A 22,969-nucleotide genomic window follows, 5' to 3' on the forward strand; every position below is an offset into this window, starting at 1 on the left:
ACCACCCGAACCACTTATGGACCTGATTCTTCGCCAGAGCATCATCCTTGTAGGCTTGCTGCAACAAGGTGAGTGTTTCTGCTGCTGTTTTTTCCCAGCAGAAAGCAGAATTTAATGTTTAAGCGCTGCTCTGGCTTCCCCGTCAATGTCGCCATTTTGGAAAAAATCGCAGACCGCCTCTGCACTCTGTTGCTATAAATAGCTCCTGACAGGCGTCAGTGTCACCCTCGGAGCTCAAATTTCTCACAGATGTGCACGAGGCTTACCTGCAGCACATCTGACGGCCAGAAGTCGGAACTCATTATTATTATTGTTTTCTGACCAAATTCCGGTTTTTTTTGGGTACCCCCTCGTATTTTATTCATATATTTCATTTTCCACAATGTCAGGCCATTTTCCCTAAAGAGCATGACAACACAGGTGGGACAACACTGCCCCCTACAGGAAAGAACCACAACACCGGCGTTTATGTGGAGTTAAAATTTATTCTCGTTTCATAGATGTAGAGATACATGTAAGGGTAACGCATTTTAAATAGAATTTCAGAGGTTAACAACTGCTTATTTCATATCATTTTGTAATTTGACAATAGAATATTATATTATGCTCTCAATTATGCTCAAATATCAAAAAGTAAAAGTTGGATATTTGACAGATAGTGTTTGTGATTCCAGGGTTACAGAGACAAATTCACTGGTTATTTTTTTCTGTAAATTCATTTACTTAATAAAAACAGGGGGTGTAACAATGTGTATAAATGTGAGAAAAGGCAGCTTTGTAGGCTGTGACTGGCAACAAGACGACGTAGAGTTAAAAAATCCCACAAGCGTTCAGGGACAAGACTACAAAACAAGCCAGCAGTGTGTGAGCGACAACGTTTCTATCCTTCATGTTTTTGTAATGTGAATTGAGAAAGACTATTTTTTACTAATTTCAGACCTTAAATGCGAGAATCTGGCACTTAAGTGTTGTGTAGCAGCAGAAAGCAGATTGCATCACTATACTCTTAAGAAAAGGCATCTCTGAGGCAAATAGTGCAAAACATAATGCGCGAATAAAGAATAGTGGACGATGGATGAGAGAAAGATACGGTGGCAGCTGGTGAGAAGCAGCAGCACCTTCAAGGGTGCAGCTCTTCAGGATGCTGCTTCATAAAAACACTAAATACTGTGAAGCTGATATTAGTGCAGGGAGGTTATAGATGTGGATATTAATGAACATCAGGTCCACACACTGAGTGAAGCTGTCTTAATGACGGAACCTTCTCTCTGAATCATTAAAGCTGTAGTGTTTCTTCAAAGACTAGAAATGTAAATTCACCACATGTCAAACAGGAAAGCTGGATCTCAGTGAGATGATGGTTTTGGTCCTTGAGTCGCTCACAGTGAGAGAGGAGAGAGAGCGAGAGAGAGGGGGGTTGTGTCACGCTGCTCCATGATTCACCACGGCCAGCAGGGGGCGGCGTGGAGGCCCTCAGTGCAGGATGGCAATGAGGAGGCGTTTGAAGTCTCCGCCGCATTCGGAGTCCAGGGCGTCCTTCAGGGTGACGTCGTATTTCTCCAGATACATGTCCTTCACCGTCTCCAGGTCCAGCTGCAGAGCAAGAACACCGTCGCTCACTGACGGACCGGCCGGAACCGGTTTCACTAACTGACCGGCCGGAACCGGTTTCACTAACTGACCCGTCTGAACCAGTTTCACTAACTAACTGAGCCGCCAAAACTGGTTTCAAGTACAGCAGAGGATTGGGAAACCCCGGAAGCCCCTGACCAGGCTGCTCTCCACACACACTCACCTCCGAGCCGCTCTCCACACACTCTCACCTCCGAGCCGCTCTCCACACACACTCACCTCCGAGCGGGTCACGATGATGCGAATGAGGGTTTCCTCGTCGGTGCCGAGTCCCTTCATGGCGGCATTGAGGCGACGGGCAAAATACAGCTGCGGGTTCTTCGCACATCTCACTGAAGGACACACACACACACACACACACACACACACACACACACACACACACACACACACACACACACACACACACACACACACACACACAAACACACACACACACACACACACACACACACAGTGAACAGATGTTTAGCAGATCCGTCTGGACTCGCTGAAGGCCAGGACCCTCCTTACCCAGAGTCACGTAGCATTCTTTCAGAGTTCCTGTGGCTTCGTTGTCAATAGTGTCCAAAATGTCTGTCCCTGAGAGCTGCGTGGAAGGAAGATAATTCATGTCATATAACGTGGTTCCACGTCTCCACACACCTGCACAGGTGAAGCGTATTCCTGTGTGTAATTATCTGCATAAACGTAATGAAGGATTGACCTTTACCGCTGGAAAATTAAAATGATAGATCTATATAATCTCTACATGAAGCAGAAGATCATCTCGCCATCACACCATAAATCTGAAACCACATAATGTGTTCAGTCGAGTTCCATTTGGTCTGCAAAATCTACTCATGTCGTCATGTGTCGAAACTCAAATCCAAGAGAGAAGAATAAATTACCGACTCGTAGGCCTTAAAGGTGGCCTGGAGCTGCAGGTAGTTCCTGTGGGCCAGGATGAAGGTGAAGGTGGATTCATCGGTGCCAAACCTGCCCTCTCCCGCCTCACGGCAACAACACAGACAGAAATCAACATCTGTGATCAGTTGAGTTAGTTTGAGTGTTTGTTATTCATGAATCTCTCCAGTTTGAAAAATGATCCATGGATTTTAAAGGTGCTGTAGGCAGGATTCCGCATCTCCGCCATCTTGCTTAGGTTTACCTAAGCAAGATGGCGATTTGACCCATCTAAGATGGCGATTTGAAACCCAGCACAGCCAATCCTGTCCTGTTTTCTCTGACATCACGCCCTTACGCAAGTTAAGCCCCTCCCACAAGAACGTGCGACGAACGCCCCCCGACCAATCACGGTTAGAGCCTCAGGGGCTCTTCTGATTGGTCAAAGATACCTGGAGCTGTCGAGTTTCCTTTTCAGCTCAGAACAGAGACAGATGGAAACGCAGCACCCTCGCAGTAGTGCAATTATGCTACACTCCTAAAGGATTATCAATGGATACTCTAACATTTAATTAAAAGAAAACACAGAAAAATTAGCATTGACTAGCAAAATCCTGCCTACAGCACCTTTAAGTCTTCCTTCAGAAAGTCACGCTTTGCCTGATTATATCTGAACATTACAATGAAACTGACACCTTTCCTGCACTGCAGCAGTGAGAACCGCCTGCTTTAATAAACCCTGGGGCTGAGATCTGCATGTCATCCTGAGCTTAGACACTTAAACTTCTAAATCCAGGACCGCCTTCCCCCTGCAAAACATCCATGTGACTCAAAGCGCCAGCGATAACGCAGCCTTGAACTTAAAGGAGTGAAGTAACAGGCCTGATCTGCGAGCGCACCTCAAACAGAGACGCAGCGTCCTGTTCGGCTAAACCCTCGTCCACCTCGAAGCCTTCGTCCCGGCTGGCCTGCAGCGGGGAGACACGAGGCGGAGAAGTGAGCGGAAACAATGCAAACGGAGGATTTTAGGCAGAGGAGTGAGGACAGAGTGGGAGGAGACAGGCTTAGCGAGTCGGGAGGAGGCTGAGGAGGGAGCACAGCAATAGCAGTTTCCAGTGTGTGGAGGGTTAAAGATCATCTGCTCTGAGTTCTGGGGAAATATCTGAGGGCGTTCCTGCAGAAGGACATGAGTCACTCTGTCTGAGGAAGGAAAACAGACGGGGGACAGAGGAGAAGAGGGCGGGGCAGCGGCAAAAGCAGGGGATGCATGGTGGGCGGGGCCTGCCAAACAATGTGACGAATGTCCCAGTGGGCGAAGGTCGGCAGAAAGAACCGTCCAGACAGAACAGAGGACATGGCTCTCCTCGCGCTCGGAGTGTGAAGCAGTTCTGACCTGCAGCAGGGACACGAGCAGGTTCCTCACGTCCCCGCTGGTGTCGTCCTCGATGTCGGCCTCCAGGTCGCGCTCGTGCACTGGAAGGGAAAAGCAGCGTTTCCTGTCGTCACTCTCAGACGGTGCAGAACATCAGAGCTGTGGCTGCTTGATACTGAGATAAATGAGCACTGCTGGCCGAAACGTCTGTATTATTCACAACGCTGAACCCTCGGTGTGACTCAGAGTGCTGATATTTCCTGTGTTTTGCGGCTCGCTAGCCTCCACTGAATTCCCTCCAAGCAGGAAAAACAACGTGGGGAGCATTTCTGCTTCCATACGACGAGGACGGCGCGTCACAGAGAGACGATCATCAATAATAAGCAGCTACTTTGGATGAATGGGAGCCAAACCTACCCTGAGCGTAGGCCTCCTTGTAGCTGGCGATGTCCTGGTGGGAAACAGCAGCAGACACACTTCTGTTAGCTTCGCTCCAGAGAACATCGCCTCAGAGGATCACAGTCCCAGAAGCTGCCCGTCACTTCGGTCTTGTTCTCTGACTTTTAAACATTCATGGAATTTACTGATTGATTATTTTTTTCTCTACAGAAGGTTTTTTCACTGTATTTCATTAATAATTAGGATGTTTCTACATTAGTGACAGACATTTGATAAAAACAGACCGCATTAGTAGCCGTGCACAGGATCTCCACCAGCACGGCCTCGTCGGTCCCCGCCCCCTTCATGGCCTTCCTCAGCTCCTTGGCAAAGAAGATGGGAGGAGGGTCCAGCATGGCAATGACGGCCTTCTCAAAACTACCGGTCAGCTCCTTCCGCAGGACCTCCTCCAGCTCCTGAACACACACACACACACACACTGCAGGGTCACTGCCTCCGAGTGAGAGTGTGTTAGAGCAGAGTGTTAGTGTGTTAGAGCAGTGTGTTAGAGCAGTGTGTTAGAGCAGTGTGTTAGAGCAGTGTGTTAGAGCAGTGTGTTAGTGTGTTAGAGCAGTGTGTTAGAGCAGTGTGTTATAGCAGTGTGTTAGTGTGTTAGAGCAGTGTGTTAGTGTGTTAGAGCAGTGTGTTATAGCAGTGTGTTAGTGTGTTAGAGCAGTGTGTTAGTGTGTTAGAGCAGTGTGTTAGAGCAGTATGTTAGAGCAGTGTGTTAGAGCAGTGTGTTAGTGTGTTAGAGCAGTGTGTTAGTGTGTTATAGCAGTGTGTTAGTGTGTTAGAGCAGTGTGTTAGTGTGTTAGAGCAGTGTGTTAGTGTGTTAGAGCAGTGTGTTATAGCAGTGTGTTAGTGTGTTATAGCAGTGTGTTAGAGCAGTGTGTTAGTGTGTTAGAGCAGTGTGTTATAGCAGTGTGTTAGTGTGTTAGAGCAGTGTGTTAGAGCAGTGTGTTATAGCAGTGTGTTAGTGTGTTAGAGCAGTGTGTTAGTGTGTTAGAGCAGTGTGTTATAGCAGTGTGTTAGTGTGTTAGAGCAGTGTGTTATAGCAGTGTGTTAGTGTGTTAGAGCAGTGTGTTAGAGCAGTGTGTTAGTGTGTTAGAGCAGTGTGTTATAGCAGTGTGTTAGTGTGTTAGAGCAGTGTGTTAGTGTGTTAGAGCAGTGTGTTATAGCAGTGTGTTAGTGTGTTAGAGCAGTGTGTTAGTGTGTTAGAGCAGTGTGTTATAGCAGTGTGTTAGTGTGTTAGAGCAGTGTGTTATAGCAGTGTGTTAGTGTGTTAGAGCAGTATGTTAGAGCAGTGTGTTAGAGCAGTGTGTTAGTGTGTTAGAGCAGTGTGTTAGTGTGTTAGAGCAGTGTGTTTGTGTGTTAGAGCAGTGTGTTAGTGTGTTAGAGCAGTGTGTTAGAGCAGTGTGTTAGTGTGTTATAGCAGTGTGTTAGAGCAGTGTGTTAGAGCAGTGTGTTAGTGTGTTATAGCAGTGTGTTAGAGCAGTGTGTTAGTGTGTTAGAGCAGTGTGTTAGAGCAGTGTGTTAGTGTGTTAGAGCAGTGTGTTATAGCAGTGTGTTAGTGTGTTAGAGCAGTGTGTTAGAGCAGTGTGTTATAGCAGTGTGTTAGTGTGTTAGAGCAGTGTGTTAGTGTGTTAGAGCAGTGTGTTATAGCAGTGTGTTAGTGTGTTAGAGCAGTGTGTTATAGCAGTGTGTTAGTGTGTTAGAGCAGTGTGTTAGAGCAGTGTGTTAGTGTGTTAGAGCAGTGTGTTATAGCAGTGTGTTAGTGTGTTAGAGCAGTGTGTTAGTGTGTTAGAGCAGTGTGTTATAGCAGTGTGTTAGTGTGTTAGAGCAGTGTGTTAGTGTGTTAGAGCAGTGTGTTAGTGTGTTAGAGCAGTGTGTTATAGCAGTGTGTTAGTGTGTTAGAGCAGTGTGTTATAGCAGTGTGTTAGTGTGTTAGAGCAGTATGTTAGAGCAGTGTGTTAGAGCAGTGTGTTAGTGTGTTAGAGCAGTGTGTTAGTGTGTTAGAGCAGTGTGTTTGTGTGTTAGAGCAGTGTGTTAGTGTGTTAGAGCAGTGTGTTAGAGCAGTGTGTTAGAGCAGTGTGTTAGTGTGTTATAGCAGTGTGTTAGAGCAGTGTGTTAGAGCAGTGTGTTAGTGTGTTATAGCAGTGTGTTAGAGCAGTGTGTTAGTGTGTTAGAGCAGTGTGTTAGAGCAGTGTGTTAGTGTGTTAGAGCAGTGTGTTAGTGTGTTAGAGCAGTGTGTTAGAGCAGTGTGTTAGAGCAGTGTGTTAGTGTGTTATAGCAGTGTGTTAGAGCAGTGTGTTAGTGTGTTAGAGCAGTGTGTTAGAGCAGTGTGTTAGAGCAGTATGTTAGAGCAGTGTGTCAGAGCAGTGTGTTAGTGTGTTAGAGCAGTGTGTTAGAGCAGTGTGTTAGTGTGTTAGAGCAGTGTGTTAGTGTGTTACAGCAGTGTGTTAGAGCAGTGTGTTAGAGCAGAGCAGCTCGGCGCTGGTTCTTACGTCGTCATACTTCTCGAAGTAGGCCTGCTTGATCTCCAGGCGCTGGGCGGCGGAGCGGTTGGCCAGGATCTGGATGATGGCGTCTTCGTCTGTGCCTGAAAGACAGACAGAGACACAGAGTCCAGGGTTTAGCGAGGTCTGTCAGAACAGGCGCCGCGCTGCAGGAAAGCCTGAGTGAACCAGAGCCTTTCTAGGTTCTCTGGGCTGACCGGCTGAAGCGGTTCTGTTGTCGACGCACCACGTTTAGGGCTGTTGTCATGAAGCATCCCCTCACCAGCGTTCATGACAGAGCAGCCTCAGACCATGATGTTCCCTCCACTGTTATTTTGACAGTTCACACAAAATACAACAAACAGAGTGAAAGAGTTCTCTAAAATAAAAAAAAATATATATAACTTTTCTATTCTGCTGATAACATGTACATACAGATATATAGAAGTCTGTCTCTGAAATATCATTCTGCAACTTTTATCTAATCATCAGAAATGGTGAAACTAGTGTTTTAACTAGTGCTGTCAATCGATTAAAAATTGTAAATAATTCATGGGAACTCTGACCACAATTAATTGTGATTAATGACATTTGTGAACTTGTAATTAACACACAAAATAAACAATTCATTGAACAAAACTGCCTTTATCTGCATCTTTCCCTGCAGTGGAGCAGTTTCACATCAGGAAACATCAATAAATCTGGAATTTTAATCTTATCTAATTTGTTTAGGCTGAGGCGCTCACATGAAGGCCAGGCGTATTTTCTCTTTTTGTGTAGAACAGTCCAGAACATCGAGGCCACGGGAGGATGTTTGTAACATTTTCTAGCTTCAAATGAAGAATCTCATCCTCATAATTCACCTGAACTGCACAGGGATGAAATCCAACGCCTCAGAGACAGTAAAGAGTTTTCTCTTCTGTTTCTTTTCTTAGACAGAACTGCTAACTCTAGATCTGTGGTTAATCACAAATTTCAAAAGTGAATCATTGACAGTCCTCCATTAGTTACTCACCTAAACCTTTACAGGCTTTTCGAATGGCCTTGATATCAGCCGTCACATCAAAATCCTGGAAGGGGACGACGGTGGGCTGGAGAGCGAGCACAGGCGGAGAAAAGGTCACACTTCTTTAAAACAACAGCCGGCAGCAGAATCTAACTACAGCTGATCATCGTACACTGTCGTTGTGTCCTTGGGCAAGACACTTCACCCACGTTGCCTAGTATGAAAGTTGTGAGAGTGAATGGTTGGTGGTGGTCGGAGGGGCCGATGGCGCAGACTGGCAGCCTCGCCTCCTTCAGTCTGCCCCAGGGCAGCTGTGGCTACAATAGTACCTTACCATCACCCAGTATGGTGTGAATGAATAATGCAATGTAAAGCGTCTTTGAGTATCCCGAAAAGCACTGTATAAAACCAATGCATTATTATTTTTATTATTACTGTGAGGAAACGAGATACAGCTCCAAACCACGGTCTGGACAGGATCCATCACAGGCCATGATCTCCTGCAGGAGCAGGGAGGGAATAGGAGGAGGAGGAGGAGGAAGGGAGAGGAGGAGGGAGGAGAGAGGAGGGAGGAGAAAGGAGGAGGGAGGAGAGAGGAGGAGGAGGAAGGGAGAGGAGGAGGGAGGAGAGAGGAGGGAGGAGAAAGGAGGAGGGAGGAGAGAGGAGGAGGAGGAAGGGAGAGGAGGAGGGAGGAGAGAGGAGGGAGGAGAAAGGAGGAGGGAGGAGAGAGGAGGAGGAGGAGAGAGGAGAAGAGAGGAGAGAGGAGGAGGAAGGAGAGAAGGAGGAGGGGAGAGGAGCAGGAGGAGGAGAGAGGAGGAGGGGGGAGAGAGGAGAAGAGAGGAGAGAGGAGGAGGGAGGACAGAGGAGGAGGAAGGAGAGAGGAGAAAGGAAAGGAGAGAAGGAGGAGGGGAGAGGCCAGAGTGATGCTGAGTCATAGAGCAGCAGCAGCAGCCTCCTCCCTACTCCACCCTCCTCTCTCTCCTCCACCCTCTCCTCACTTTAACACTGCAGCTTTATCGATTCTGTTCCTCTAATTCTGCTTGACTTCCCTGCTGAAGCTGAAGCCAGACAGGAAGCTGCATTTCAGCTGAAATGACCTGCTGCACAGAATCACATCATTCCAGCGGAGTTTTTTTGTTTTTAACTCGTCAAAGAAACAGATTGTCCAGCCGTTTCTGACGCTTCTAACTCGCGTCCCTCTTTTATTTACCAGCTTCCATTTGCGGCCCTCCCCTGGAGCACAACTTATGAGTTTGAAGTTTTTTTTCTTTTTCCCCCAAACTTTACATCGAGTTGAGCTTCGGTCTATTTAGCAGCGCGGCCGTGAAACGGGTTCCTCACCTGCACGTTCCCCATGCTGTTCCCGAGCCAGAGAGAACCGGAGAGAACCGGAGAGAACCGGAGAGAGCGGAGCTGGAGTAGAGCTGGAGCTGGAGGGGAGCGGAGCTGGAGGCGGCCTGCTGTCTGCGGATGTCTCGCTGCTGCGTCTCGTGCAGGATGGGAGGTCCTGGTCCCGCGGCGCCGCGCCTCGCGCGCCGCTGCGGCAAACACGTCACGGCCGCGCGCGCGGCGCGCACGGCGAAGCCGGAAGAAGAAGGAAATGTCTATGGAAGTGTTCATGTACAAAACAGTTTACACTGTCAGTACATACACCGCATAGATATCTAGATGCCTCGTCACCGCTGCTGGCCAATGAAGTCGGACGTCCGCAGAGGTCGGCCATCTTTGTGCGGGAATCTCGCTCGCTCATAACATTGTGTTGATGAGACATGAACTGCTTAACAAGCTACAACTTGCTCAAATTTCAACCGATTTTCAAACGGTTTGGTTTGTAATAAACATCAAATCTCTGTTAATGACATGACATATGTTTGATGAGCATGGCATGCCCTTAATGTACATAATAAATATATATCATATCCTGAATATTCATAATATTCTTCATATTAGGGTCCATGTTCAAATCCTTACACTGAGATATATTTTTAGCACTTATGAATGATTTAGACAAACCATACATGTCCATATTTTTAGTTTTGTATGAAAATATTTTAAGATGTGGCAGGCTGCAGTGGAGGCTGAAGATAAACAATTTACCCACCTGAAACTTGAGAAATACTTAAAGGGCAACTCCGGTTGTTTTACACCTGGACCTTATTTATAGGTGTGTGCATGTGTAACAGGTGCGCTGCACATTGCCCCTCCTACTCCCGCACCGGGGTTTGTCATTTTACTGATTGCGGGGCGGCGCTACACACCTTTATATGCGGGTCGGTCTGCAGCCGCGGTCTCTCTCTCCTCTCCTCTGGGGTCACTTATCCGCGGTGGATGGTTGCGGCGTGATCAGCTGAGACGGAGGCATTGACTGCGCATGCTGTGAACGTGTCAGTTGTTGTGGCGCACGTTCTCCCTGCAGCTGAAAGGTAGGCGCCGGCTGTATCGCCACCACTTGGCGTGCCATATTGCGCAATCCTGACAGCCCGTTCCCTGCTTCAGGCTGCTGGCCGCTGTTGCTGCGGGGCTGGATCGCCCCGCTGTTGATTTCCGTGTGCGGATGATGCGTCCTTGGGGCTGGGCTGCCCCGCTGGAGACTACCGTGGGTGGGTTGTGCATGTCCTCGTGGTGAGTGCCATGGTCCGTTCTCCCCCCTCTCCTTGCACTCACTTCCCGACTAATAGATCATGTGTGCCGTAGATTGGACCAAGCCTTTCCACGGCCTGACCTGCTGTGACGCTGCAGTGGGATCCCTGCCAAGCGTAATTGGCGTCACAGCTGTTCGGACGACGCTGCTGTTTTTTGGTTATCGTTGACTTTATTTCTTTTTTGTCTTAACCTGCGGGTTCCTGGATTGGTGCTGTTGGGATTATTGATTTGTTGATTATTAGTTATTTGTACTTTTGTTTTGTTTCATTTGCTTTCTGTGTACTGCTTTTGTTCTGTGTCCGTGTGTCCGTGTGTCCGTGTGTGTGTGTGTGTGTGTGTGTGTGTGCGTGTGCATGTGCGTTATTACGAACTGGCATAATACAGCCATTTTATATTTCTTTGTGGACAGGTGCTGTGGGCTCCGGACGGCGACCCTCCCCCTGGTGGCGGCTCTTTTTCACTTTTCAGTTGTGTGTGTGTGTGTGTGTGCGGTGACACAGGTGGTATTTTGATTCCCCTCCCCTAATTGAGTTGGTCGTCCAAAGGTACCCAGCACAGTCCATTCCACTTCACCCAGTGCTGTATTTGTGTGGTGCCCCCCCCCCCACAATCGTTGGAACCTCGTTTTACCCATTGTTCAATAAATTCGTTCCTTTAAACGTGGACACTGTCTCCTGCCTCGTGGTGATCCGAACCTGTGCAGCCTTTTAACGGTTTTAGTTTATTTCCTGGGGTGAAATTCCCCAGGTGGCGTTGTCCGGCAACATCTATTACATTTAGAACCCCCGCTTTGCCACACATGCTCATATACTCACTCAGACAAACATCGTGCAGCTCGGAGTCCTTCAGAAGTTATTTAGATCCAAACGATGTAGCCGCACTAGCGGGGGGGCCACAGCAATGGAGCGTTAGCGCGGGACATAATCTCTGCAAAATCGCTCATTTCGGCTGTATTTTGTCATCCATCGCCAGTGCTATTATAAAGTCAGCTCGTCTACTGTCTTCAGGTGGGTCAGCTGAAGAGCTGACAGTTTTCGCTAACTTAGCCACAATTAGCTCGGATGGGAACGTTGCGGCGCTCCTCTCCCCAGCAGAGAGGCACTTTGAGTCGGCCTCGGCTGTCACGGTGCCCCGGCGTCTGACTTCCAGGGGCCGAGTTGGAAAACGGCCCTCAGCTGCTCCACGGAGGCTCCGGACACCGGCGAAGACGCACGGCTCACGCGCGGCCACTGGACGTCTCTCCTCGCCGGGAGGATGCGGATCTCCGCTACCCGGCGGATGCGCGCTTCGGGCCGGCCGCGGGACGCGCGACGGCCCGCTGCGCCGAGTCCGGAGCTCTCTCCTCGCCGAGAGGAAGCGTATCTCTGCTCCCCGGCGGATGCACGCTCCACGCCGGCCACGGGACGCGCGACGGCCCGGAGCTCTCTCCTCGCCGGGAGGAAGCGCATCTCTGCTCCCCGGCGGATGCGCGCTCCACGCCGGCCGCGGGACACACGACGGCCCGCCGCGACGGCCCGGAGCTCTCTCCTCGCCGGGAGGAAGCGTATCTCTGCTCCCCGGCGGATGCGCGCTCCACGCCGGACGCGGGACGCGCAACGGCCCGCCGCGCCGTGGCCGGAGCTCTCTCCTCGCCGGGAGGAAGCGTATCTCCACTCCCCGGCGGATGAGCGCTCCACGCCGGCCGCGGGACGCGCGACGGCCGGAGCTCTCTTCTCGCCGGGAGAATCCAGATCTCCGCCGCCCGGCGGATGCGCGCTCCGAACCAGGCCGCGGGACACCGCCGGAGGCCCCCCTTCCGACCGAAAGGCAACCCAGCGCCGATAGAGGAAAAATACAGCCGAAATGAGCGACTTTGCAGAGATTATGTCCCGCGCTAACGCTCCATTGCTGTGGCACCCCCGCCAGTGCGGCTACATCGTTTGAATCTAAATAACTTCTGAAGGACTCTGAGCTGCACGATGTTTGTCTGAGTGAGTATATGAGCATGCACACACCTATAAATAAGGTCCAGGTGTCAAAAAACCGGAGTTGCCCTTTAAATCTCATGAACCTCATTATATTGCATATATATATGTATTTATTAATATATAACATTAAACAGTAACCTTCCACATTATTAAATCTATTGTGAATGTATAATGTCCCCCCCCCCCCCCCACAGATTATTTAAACATGAAATAGTGCATCAGAAAACACATTGTAAAAATATATATATATTGAATTAGGGTTTGTAGGCTTTGTAAAAGCTTGTAAAAGGAGCTCAGAAAGTCTCTAGTCAAATAATGGAATTACAGTCACAATATAATTGAATATACGAATAAAAGGCAACTGAGTGAATCTCTTGATCAATCCATTTTTGTATAACTCAGAGTCACAACAGTAATTGCCTTGTAGTGTTTTAAGATGTTCCATTGAAAGTTTCAGCAAAATAAGAGTATAAACATCTGCACAGATCACCAGGGACGGCTGGTATAAATGGGCTAGCAGGGCTAAACCGTCCCAGCACAAAAAGACAGCTAACACAAAAAAGATGAGAAAATTATTTTTTAAATAACTTACAACAGATTGTTTTAAATTTAGGTGAAACCAAAGCTAGCAACAGCACCAATCAGTCAAAAGAAAAACATAGAATATCTCTAAATGGGCTGATTTTTTTCAGTCCCGGCATATATATTCATTTCCTTCTTGTACATCATTGACAAGTGTCATGTCCCGCCCCCTGTGGTTTACTAAGCACTTTGGGCTTCAGTTAGCCCACAGGCCACTGACTTTTAAAGGGATACTTTAACATTTTGGCAAATTGGCCCATTTAGCGCAATTCCTTAGTCATTTCGAACAGCATACTTACTTTTTTTGTGAGGGCGAGCTGTTGTTTATTCAGAGGCGAGTCAGGGAAGGTTTTCGGGACGGACACAATGGAAGTGAATGGTATTTTTGCTTCCCCTCATCAAACTCATCAAATACACAATCCAACAAAACACTTTGGTGGACACGTTATAATCCGCACATTCACTACGCTGTGAAATATTAATGCAAAATTACGAGATTGAGTTGTTTATGCGAAGATTGCTAAGATGGAACTACTTACTAAATATGATGTCTGGGTGTAGTGATTTCAAAAGAAAAAGTAGTTCCCAGTATTTGCTTCAGTGTCGTAACGCTACAATATGATTTGTTGGTGTATCCTTCTACGCACGCACTGAACCAGGGTCAGTGCACGCGTACATGTACGCGCAGGGGGCAGGTCGAACGGCGAAGGGATTTGATTGGTTTATAAGACTATTGGTTGCTGTTTTTCCCATTTTACTCCTGCTGTAGATAGCGGATATTTTCCAAACTACTTTAAAAACACGCTATGAATTGCTTCCCATCGGGTCATAAAGATCATTTTAACCAGTATTTAAAAAAATGTATCTCATTCAAATCGCCAACCCTAGCTTTAAAGGTAAAGTCCAGGCATCCATGAAGAATGAAGATATCTGACGCTTTTTCAAAAAGCAGACATCGCCACCAACAGCAGCAGCAGCAGCATCAGCAGAAGCTGCTGCACAGATTGATGTTCCCGGTTTGTGAAACTCTGATTCTGCTCGCTGGCCATCAGTATTATCCGTATCCAACAACACAACTGCACTGAAAATGAAAGACAGCAAGATCAATGTTGCATTTCAGGATAAGACTAAAAACCCTTTATGAAATATGAATGAAAAGTATTACTAGCAAAATGATTAAAGTATTCAGTGTGCAGAAAAGTGCTCCCTGTCAGTGCTTTGCCATTATATAGGATATGTATTATATAGGATATATAGGTTTTTGGATTATTATACTGTATATTACTACTGCAGATGCTTAAGCTTGTGCTAATTTTAGCTAATATGTACACTTTTGGGTGGTTCAATCAACAGTTAATAATGATGTATTTTTCAGCTAATCCAAGGGAGTTTAAAACAGTTCATTTATTTGAAGAAGAGGGAGAATGTTCTAATCTCATGAAGAAACATTTCAAACATTTAAACTCAATATATCAGTATGTTTCATAGGTTTTATTTCTAAATATTTTTATTTATTTTAGTTCATGTTTGAGTGAAGAGGAAAAGACAGGAGATGGCTCACATGTAACATTCAAAAAAAGGCATGACAAGACATGAGAGCAGCTCTGAAATATTGTATTTAAAGAGTAAAAGAGACAGAAGAGAGGAAGGAGTGAAAGAGAAAGTGAGGGGAAAATGAACAGGAAATCATAAAAAATGTGCAGAGAAAGCAAGAGAGAAGAGACAGGATTGAAGACAGGATTTGAGGACAGGATTGAAGAACAGAGCAGTAAAGGAGGTGCCAGCCAGGATCACAGGGAGCCTGCAGTAACGAAATAAGGGATTTTATTTCTTTAGTTTATGATCAGTCTGAATAACTTTTGTATTTTATATTTTTTTTCTTTCAGTGTACATGGGGCAATGACTTCAAGGCTGCTGGTGGTATAACATTTGCATTATTAAAGGGTCTTATTTTTAAGTGTTCTCCGTGCCTTTCTCAGCTTTGAATTGGTGGTAAGTTGATGTAAAATGAAATAAAATAAAATAAAATAAAATAAAATAAAATAAAATAAAATAAAATAAATAAAGATAGTGTAGTGTGCGTGGCACAAAAAATGCCGGAAAAAATAAATTGGCATCTTCACCCTCGGGGCTAAGCCCCTGATCTCCTAGAATCCTAGATCCACCCCTGCCAGGGACCTTTAGAACTTCAGTCTAACACTCTCCCAAATGAGCTATTTCGGAAAAATATGAATTGCTGCACTGCTTATTTGGCAACCTCAAGAACTCACATACCGATATAATTGGCTATGGAACCCAGAAGTGTGACGGTCCAGCCCCGCCCATCGGAGTTATTCTGTCCTGAAATTGAAACTTTTGAAAGAAAAAAAATTGATGAAGACATTTGTTGATGGAGACAACAGATTATTGAAAGGGAATGTTTCTTCGATGACATGTGAAAAATGGGAAGAGTAAATTTCTTAGTTATGGTGCCTTTAAGCTCTCAGTTTGACAATGGCAGCGTTCACACATTCACTGATTGGCCTCATCATTGGGTTTACTGGAGGAAAGCAGTGGAATGCCTTTCAGGCTTTGCACATTTGCGTTTCTGCATACAAATTTTAATTGACAACTATCTTACACTTTAAAAAATGCTCCCTATCCAAAATAATGCAATTCAAAATTAATTATGCGCATTTAATGTTTTCCAAAATTATTTGGCGCCCCTAAGAAATCACTTCTGGTCTCCAAGTGGGGTTGGGACCCCAAGGTTGCGAATGGCTGTTGTAATTAATGGCACTATTGCACATGTGCGAGGAGATGGACTATATCAACAGTGGTGGCTAAACATCTGTGTACTTGTCATTGTTAATGTGTATTGTTTTCTGCATGCATGTGTGGGTGTGAGGTGTCATTACTAAAACAAACAGCGCTGACTTGTGGCCTGATGGGAAAACTACAGAATTTCAGAATTTCAGTTGTCAGAATTTCATGTCAGCATCAGTTTGAAGGGCTGCAGTCAGGTTGAATGGTATCTGCCAATGACTCCTTTTCACACAGCAGAGGCATTTCAAGAGCTTTTCCTGGACAAATGCATACGGATATTGATAAGAATCTTCATACTGCCCTATGCTGATTATTGGATCATGGTTATTTCTTTCTGCCAATCAAAGTTGCAATTTACACTGACATACATGTTTGATGAAATACATAAGTGTTAACTTTCTCAAGAAACTACATATTGTTATTAGAAGTAAATGTTAAAGGGGAAGAGAAACACACAGAATACTCCTGATCTATGGAAAAATGGGATAAAGACCTCTAATGCATACAATTTCTCATGAGAAAGAAATTACAAGACAAAAAACAAACAAACAAACAAACAAACAAACAAACATTCAGAGGAGGAGAGGTTATCAATAGACTGACAGTAACACAAACTGGTGCAGGTGTGGACACTGTGTGGTGATGGACAGCGATGTGGAGTGTGTGTGTGTGTTTGTGTGTGTGTGTGTGTGTGTGTGTGTGTTTGTGTGTGTGTGTGTGGAGATACATGAAACACAATGACTCATCCGTGCCGTCGGTTCAACCTGCATCACCCAATATGTACACAGAAATGTAATCAGAAATAATCATGGTTCCTGTTGCTCTAAATGGTTGCATTTGAAAAAAAAGAGTAAAAAAAAAAAAAAATAGAGAGAGGAGCCACAGGATAGGCTCTACTGGCCGAGGAGGCGGTGCTGGCATTCTCATTCCGGACAACTGGTCCTTCTCCTCACTGCGCCCGTCGAACAACAACACAACGTTTGAATATCATGCTTTAACGGTCACTACTCCCATCAAAGCATATATTCTGGTTGTGTACCGCCCACCAGGGGGTAATCTGGATGGCTTTGTCTCTGAAATGGACATGTTACTCTCTGACATCCCTGATGATGGCACACCACTGATTGTCATGGGAGACATGAACATTCACGTTGACAAACCCCAGGCACAGGACTTTTTGGCACTGATGGCTTCCTTTGCACTTGTACTGGCTCCGTCTCCTCCCACCCACAAAGCTGGCAAAATCCTTGACTTGGTGCTGACTCATAACTGCTCCATAGCAGAGGTGACAGTTACTCCACTACATCTATCTTACCATTTCTTGGTAAAATTTGCGGCTGCCTTTCCGCCATTGCAGACACCGACACAGATGGTCTCCTTCCGCAGAAACCTGAAGTCCCTCACAGCAGCTCAGCTGTCTGAGGAGGTGAGCTCTGTCCTGCCGGACTACTCTCACTTCTCATCGCTTCCTGTTAATGAGGCTACAGGAACACTCTGTTCCTCTCTGGCGTCCTCTTTGGACAAACTCTGCCCCCGGGTGTCGAAACCAGCCAAGACAAAACAACCAAGTCCATGGCTCTCAGAAGTTCTGAGAGAACAAAGAGCTGGACTCAGGGCAGCAGAAAGAAAGTGGCGTAAATCCCACGAGCCCGCTGATTTGTCCTCATACAAACAGAAACTTGCTTCCTTTACCTCCCGCTTGCAGTCCGCAAAGAAAGCTTTTTATCAGAACAAGATTTGTGCAGCTTCTGATTCCAGAAAACTGTTTATGGCGTTCAACTCCCTGCTTTCTCCTCCAGCTGCTCAGCCGTCCACTGAGCTGACTCCTGATATGTTTGCCTCCTTTTTCACTGAAAAGGTGGCTGCAATCAGCAACCAGTTCTCTGAGCCTGACCAGCCCAGTCAGCTCAAACCCACTACTGCGCCTTCTCTCTGCTCGTTTGCGCCTCTGAGTGAGGATGAGGTCTCCAGACTTCTTCTGAGCTCAAAACCGACAACATGTCCTCTCGATCCAATACCCACCAGCATTCTGCAGACCATCTTGCCCATAATCAAACCTGCAGTCACGCACATTGTCAATTCCTCCCTGGAAACCGGCATTTTTCCTGTTACTTTTAAACAAGCCCACGTCACCCCACTACTAAAAAAGCCTCATCTCAACCCAGCCCAGGTTGAAAACTACAGGCCAGTCTCACTTCTACCATTCCTGTCGAAAATACTGGAGCGCTCAGTATGTAACCAAGTCTCTGAACACCTGCGGAACAACAACCTACTTGACCCTTTTCAGTCAGGCTTCAGATGCGACCACTCCACCGAGACTGCACTCCTTTCAGTCACAGAATCTCTGCGGCTGGCAAGAGCTGCTGGTCAGTCCTCTGTCCTCCTGCTGCTGGACTTGTCTGCTGCCTTTGACACCGTGAACCATCAAATCCTCCTCTCCTCACTCTCTGACCTTGGCATCTCAGGTTCCGTCCTGTTGTGGTTCAAGTCCTACCTCACAGGCAGATCTTTCAGTGTTTCATGGCGAGGGGAGGTGTCAAGGTCACATGGCCTATCGACAGGGGTCCCTCAGGGGTCGGTGCTTGGCCCCTTACTCTTCTCTCTGTACACCACTTCACTTGGTGCAGTGATTCGCTCCCATGGCTTCTCCTACCACTGTTATGCTGACGACACTCAGCTCTTCCTCTCTTTTCCACCTGACGACACCACAGTCTCAGCTCAAATATCAGCATGTCTGGCTGATATCTCCACCTGGATGAAGGAACGCCACCTTCAGCTAAATCTGTCTAAGACTGAACTCATGGTCTTTCCAGCTTGTCCATCTGTCCAGCCTCAGATCAGTGTCCAACTTCACTCGAGCCTACTTGTGCCCACAAACTCAGCCAGAAACCTGGGTGTCATGATTGATGACCAGCTGACCTTTAAGGTTCACGTGGCCTCAGTTTCTCGGTCTTGTCGTTATGCCCTCTACAACATCAGGAAGATCAGACCCTTCCTGACCCAACAGGCCACACAGCTTCTGGTTCAGGCTCTCGTGATATCACGCATTGACTACTGCAACTCTCTTCTGGCGGGTCTCCCTGCATGTACAGTCAAACCTCTACAGATGATCCAGAATGCAGCAGCACATCTGGTCTTCAACCAGCCCAAAAGAGCTCATGTCACTCCTCTGTTCATCTCCCTTCATTGGCTTCCAGTTGCAGCCAGGATCAAATTCAAATCTCTCCTCCTGGCTTACAAAACGCTTACAAGAACGGCTCCGGCCTACCTGGACTCCCTGATCCAGGTCTACTCTCCTTCACGCCCTCTTCGCTCTGCATGTGAGAGACGTCTGGTGCTTCCAGCCCAGCACGGCTCTAAATCTCTTGCCAGACTCTTCTCCTCTGTTGTTCCCAAATGGTGGAACGAACTACCTAACTCTGTGCGTTCCGCCGAGTCTCTTTTTACTTTCAAGAGACAATTGAAGACTCAATTGTTCAGAGAACACCTAGGGTCTTAATCCGACCCCATGTTCGGGGAAGAATAGATCAGGTGTTCTAAAACCCAGCACTTATGTACCACTGACTAAGTTGACACACACACACAAAAAAAAAGGGGGGGTAGTGGCTCCTCTTCTGCAACTTGATGGCAACTCCCTTGACCAATCGCACTTGAAGCAATTGAAGCATTTACTAATGGTTTCTCTCTTTCTTATGTCTATATTCTTGCTTGTGTTGTACGTCGCTTTGGACAAAAGCGTCTGCTAAATGAAATTGTAGAATTGTAGAATTGTAGGAAGTAAACAGATCCTGGCGCTGGAGCTTTCTCTCTTTCTTTCTCCGTTAACTTTGATGCTACAGCTGTATAATATGTATATATTTCTACTGAGGCTCTCCTTAAATAAATGTCTGGAGGGAACAAGCCTGTGCAGAATGAGCAGAATAAAGTCATGTCTTATTTACACATGAGACATATTAAAGCCGCTCATTAATTAGAATAAACTGGCAGGTTAATTCCAAATAAAGATTTCAGGTGCTTTCATGGTCATTTTAAAGCATAATTAACTTATTTTTTTCTTAGAATTAAAAGTCCCATAGTCATAGCCACCCCACCCTCCCCACCCCGCAAAGCAGCTCGGGCTGCTCCAGCCCGGGGTGCTAAACCAGCTAGAACTGCCACTGCTCTCAGCTCCTCTGCTTGAAGAACGAGGACCAGAGTCCAGGAACCCCGCGACGCACCCCCTCCCCGCCTGCAGCCTCCGGTTCCTCACCTCGTCTGCTGGAGACTCTCTCACGGCCGTCACCGGGGCAGCAGGCGGGGAGGGGGTGCGTCGCGGGGTTCCTCGGCTCGGCCTGACCCCGGAACGTGAGCTCGGAACCGGACCTGTCCGCGCTGCGTCCCGCCCTGCCGTCACTCCGTGGGCCCCCCGGGTTCACAACCCGGCCGTAGCCCGGGTCGGGCGGTGGGGTTTAATGTTTGCTCAATGCAGACTTTCAGTACATTAATCGTATCGTGCATGCACGCGCACATCACATACACACACGTTCACATACTTTTCTTTTTCAATCTTGGGGGAAAGCAGTCTCGACTCAAGTCCAAGTCCAAGTTGTAAGTCAACTCGAGAATCATCAAATTCATGAAACGGAGTCAGACTCGATTCATGAATCGTGAACCGAGTCTGATTCAATTCCAAGTCACGTGACTCCGTTTCTATAGCAACTCTTTGATCCATTCAAATCTGCAGGCCAGTTTAAACTGGATTTCATTTTAAATTTTTGTGACCTCCAGTGCGTTTTACGGAGGACAAACCCTCAGGAGAACCAACCGCTCACTGAGAAATGTAAGAACCCTTGTTTTCAAGTCAATATTTCACATTATTACTGGAAATAAACAACAGAAGTGTTTTACACCAAGGTTTTCTGAATTGGCAACACTCCACAACAACTTTACAGGCTTTTACTGTTTCATTTTGCTCATATTGTTAGATTTAGCACGTGTGTGTGTGAGACAGGTGTATATTGGATATTTGTGAAAGCAACATGTTCTGAACCGATGTATTTACAACAGTCATCCAAGATGAACCAGCTTGCACCGAGTGGGCCTCAGAGAGCCTCAGACGTGCCCCCAACTGGGGTCCGACGCATGTGACCACCGAAAGTCCCACGTGCGCCCAGGGTATGAGCCCTACTCTCACCCCAGACTGGAGCGCCACCCACGACCCCTGCAGGAGCTTCCTACAGGACTCCAGCAGGAGCCCCACCCAGGCACCCAGCAGAAACCCACCCGCTGGGGCCCCATGTATGGAGATCATTTTGTTTCTTTATTATTCAATCAATCTTGGAAACATGGAATCGGACTTCCATGTGGTGGCTACACATTTCCTGGCAACACATAAGGCCAAAGCCAGAAACTTCTTTTGAGTTCTTCTCAAATGAGCTTCAATATTTGTTAAATCCCCTAACGAGCACATTTGACGACATGATGGGAGATGTACTGCCAGGAGTCTTGTTTTAATGTCTGAGAAATCATGCCAGAATGTATTAAGTTTAGTGGAAGACCATGTGCAGTGCAGGAAGGAGCCCTCTTCAAGACCACATCAAAAGCACTAGCTGGATATCTCAGGTTTATATTTATGCAGCTTCTCTGGCACGATGTAGGTTTGATGGAGAAAGTTATAATTTGGTCAGCCTGTATCTGGAATTAATTGTGGTAGTTAAAACTTTTTGACATAAGTCAGACTGGAGCTCTGGACAAATTGACATATTCAAAGTCGACTCCCATCTCTCCCTTGACTTATGGAGACCTGGTTTTTGAGTATCCTCCATCAGGAGAGAGTACACTTTTGAAATAAGACGAGGTGCGTTGCCCTCATGAAGTAGTCTCTCCAGCTCACTGAGTGTAGGCAGAGTCATCTGATGTCCAAGAGTAGTTTTACGATAGGATCTTAACTGTAAGTAACAGAAGAAGTTTCTGCTGGACAGATCACACTTCCTCCTCAGGTCCTCAAAAGACAAAAGAGATCCATTCTCATAACAGTCCTCCAGATAGCGGACTCCTTTCTGGTGCCAGATTTCCAAGGTCTTATTGTCCAGTGACATGGGTATGAGTCCATTCTGTTTCAGAGGTGTTTTGGGTAACAAATTATTTTCCAGTCCAACATTTTTACGAACTTCGTACCATGTTTTGATGACATGCATTAATACAGGGTTGTCAGTTCTAATAGAAATAGTTTTGGGCGTCCACTTATAAACAAAATCCGCAGTAACAGTTCTTTGAGTGCATGCATTCCAATTAAAACCCACGGTGGGATATTTTCCCAACCAAAAAGAAAAGAAACAAGTTACATTTGGGCTGCCAAATAATGCTTTTTCAGATTTGGTAATTTAAGACCCCCGAATTTAAAGTCCCAGGTAAGTTTTTCAGTTGAAACCCTTGGAGGTTTACCATTGCATGTGAATTGCCTAATATGTTTATTAAGGTTCTTAAAAAAACTGAGTGGTAATGGAATCGATAAGGACTTGAAAGAGGTATTGCAGTCTAGGCAATATGTTCATTTTAATACAATTTATCTGCCCAATCAAGGTAATAGGTAGATTTATCCATTTTTTCAGATCCTCTGTTATTTGACTAATTAGTGTCACATAATTAAGATTGTACAGATTCTTTAAATTTTTATCCACCATTATTCCAAGGTATCTTATCCCCTCTGGGGACCATTTAGCTCCTCTGTTGATATTCCACATAATCAAAGTCTGAGAGGGGAAGAATTTCACTTTTTTCATAATTCACTTTTTATCCTGAAACAAACCCAAAATTATGTAAAATTGATTGCAATTTAGCCAGAGAATTGAACGGGTTTGTTAAATACAGAATAATATCATCTGTCATAAGATTAAATTTATGTGTCGTCCTACCCACTTTTAACCCCTTTATCTCTGAATCTTGCCTGGTTAAGTCGGCCAAAGGCTCGATGGCTGTAACAAAAAGGCCAGGGGAAAAGGGGCAACCTTGTCGGCTCGACCTGTTCAGGGGGAAAACAGTGGAAATTTGTCCGTTAGTAATAATTTTAGCTTGTGGTTTTCTATAAATTGTATTAATCCAATTAATAGAATAAGAACCAAATCCAAATTTAGATAACACCTTGAATAAATATGGCCATTCAAGC

The 22,969-nt window shown here is 46.3% G+C and overlaps 1 protein-coding gene across 1 annotated transcript; it reads right to left on the reverse strand.

Annotated features, from left to right (window-relative positions):
- Positions 1-707: 707 nt before the first annotated feature.
- Positions 708-9,366, reverse strand: LOC115405984 (annexin A13-like). The gene is made up of 11 exons (XM_030115816.1): positions 9,170-9,366; positions 7,838-7,913; positions 6,832-6,926; positions 4,573-4,743; positions 4,307-4,340; positions 3,911-3,990; positions 3,417-3,485; positions 2,523-2,624; positions 2,146-2,221; positions 1,852-1,964; positions 708-1,593 (listed from the first exon to the last, which is right to left on the reverse strand). Exons 1-11 carry the CDS (start codon positions 9,182-9,184, stop codon positions 1,474-1,476), a joined length of 951 nt encoding a protein of 316 aa, XP_029971676.1. The 5' UTR covers positions 9,185-9,366; the 3' UTR covers positions 708-1,473.
- Between the last annotated feature and the right edge of the window lie 13,603 nt (positions 9,367-22,969).

This window comes from Salarias fasciatus, chromosome 18 (assembly GCF_902148845.1).
Source record: "Salarias fasciatus chromosome 18, fSalaFa1.1, whole genome shotgun sequence".
Classification (NCBI taxonomy): domain Eukaryota; kingdom Metazoa; phylum Chordata; class Actinopteri; order Blenniiformes; family Blenniidae; genus Salarias; species Salarias fasciatus.

Coding starts and splice junctions, on each gene's coding strand:
- LOC115405984 (XM_030115816.1), bottom strand. Junction 4,744..6,831: donor ACTTCGAGAAGTATGACGAC/GTAAGAACCAGC, acceptor GTGTGTGTTCAG/GAGCTGGAGGAGGTCCTGCG. Junction 1,965..2,145: donor AGAATGCTACGTGACTCTGG/GTAAGGAGGGTC, acceptor TGTGTCCTTCAG/TGAGATGTGCGAAGAACCCG.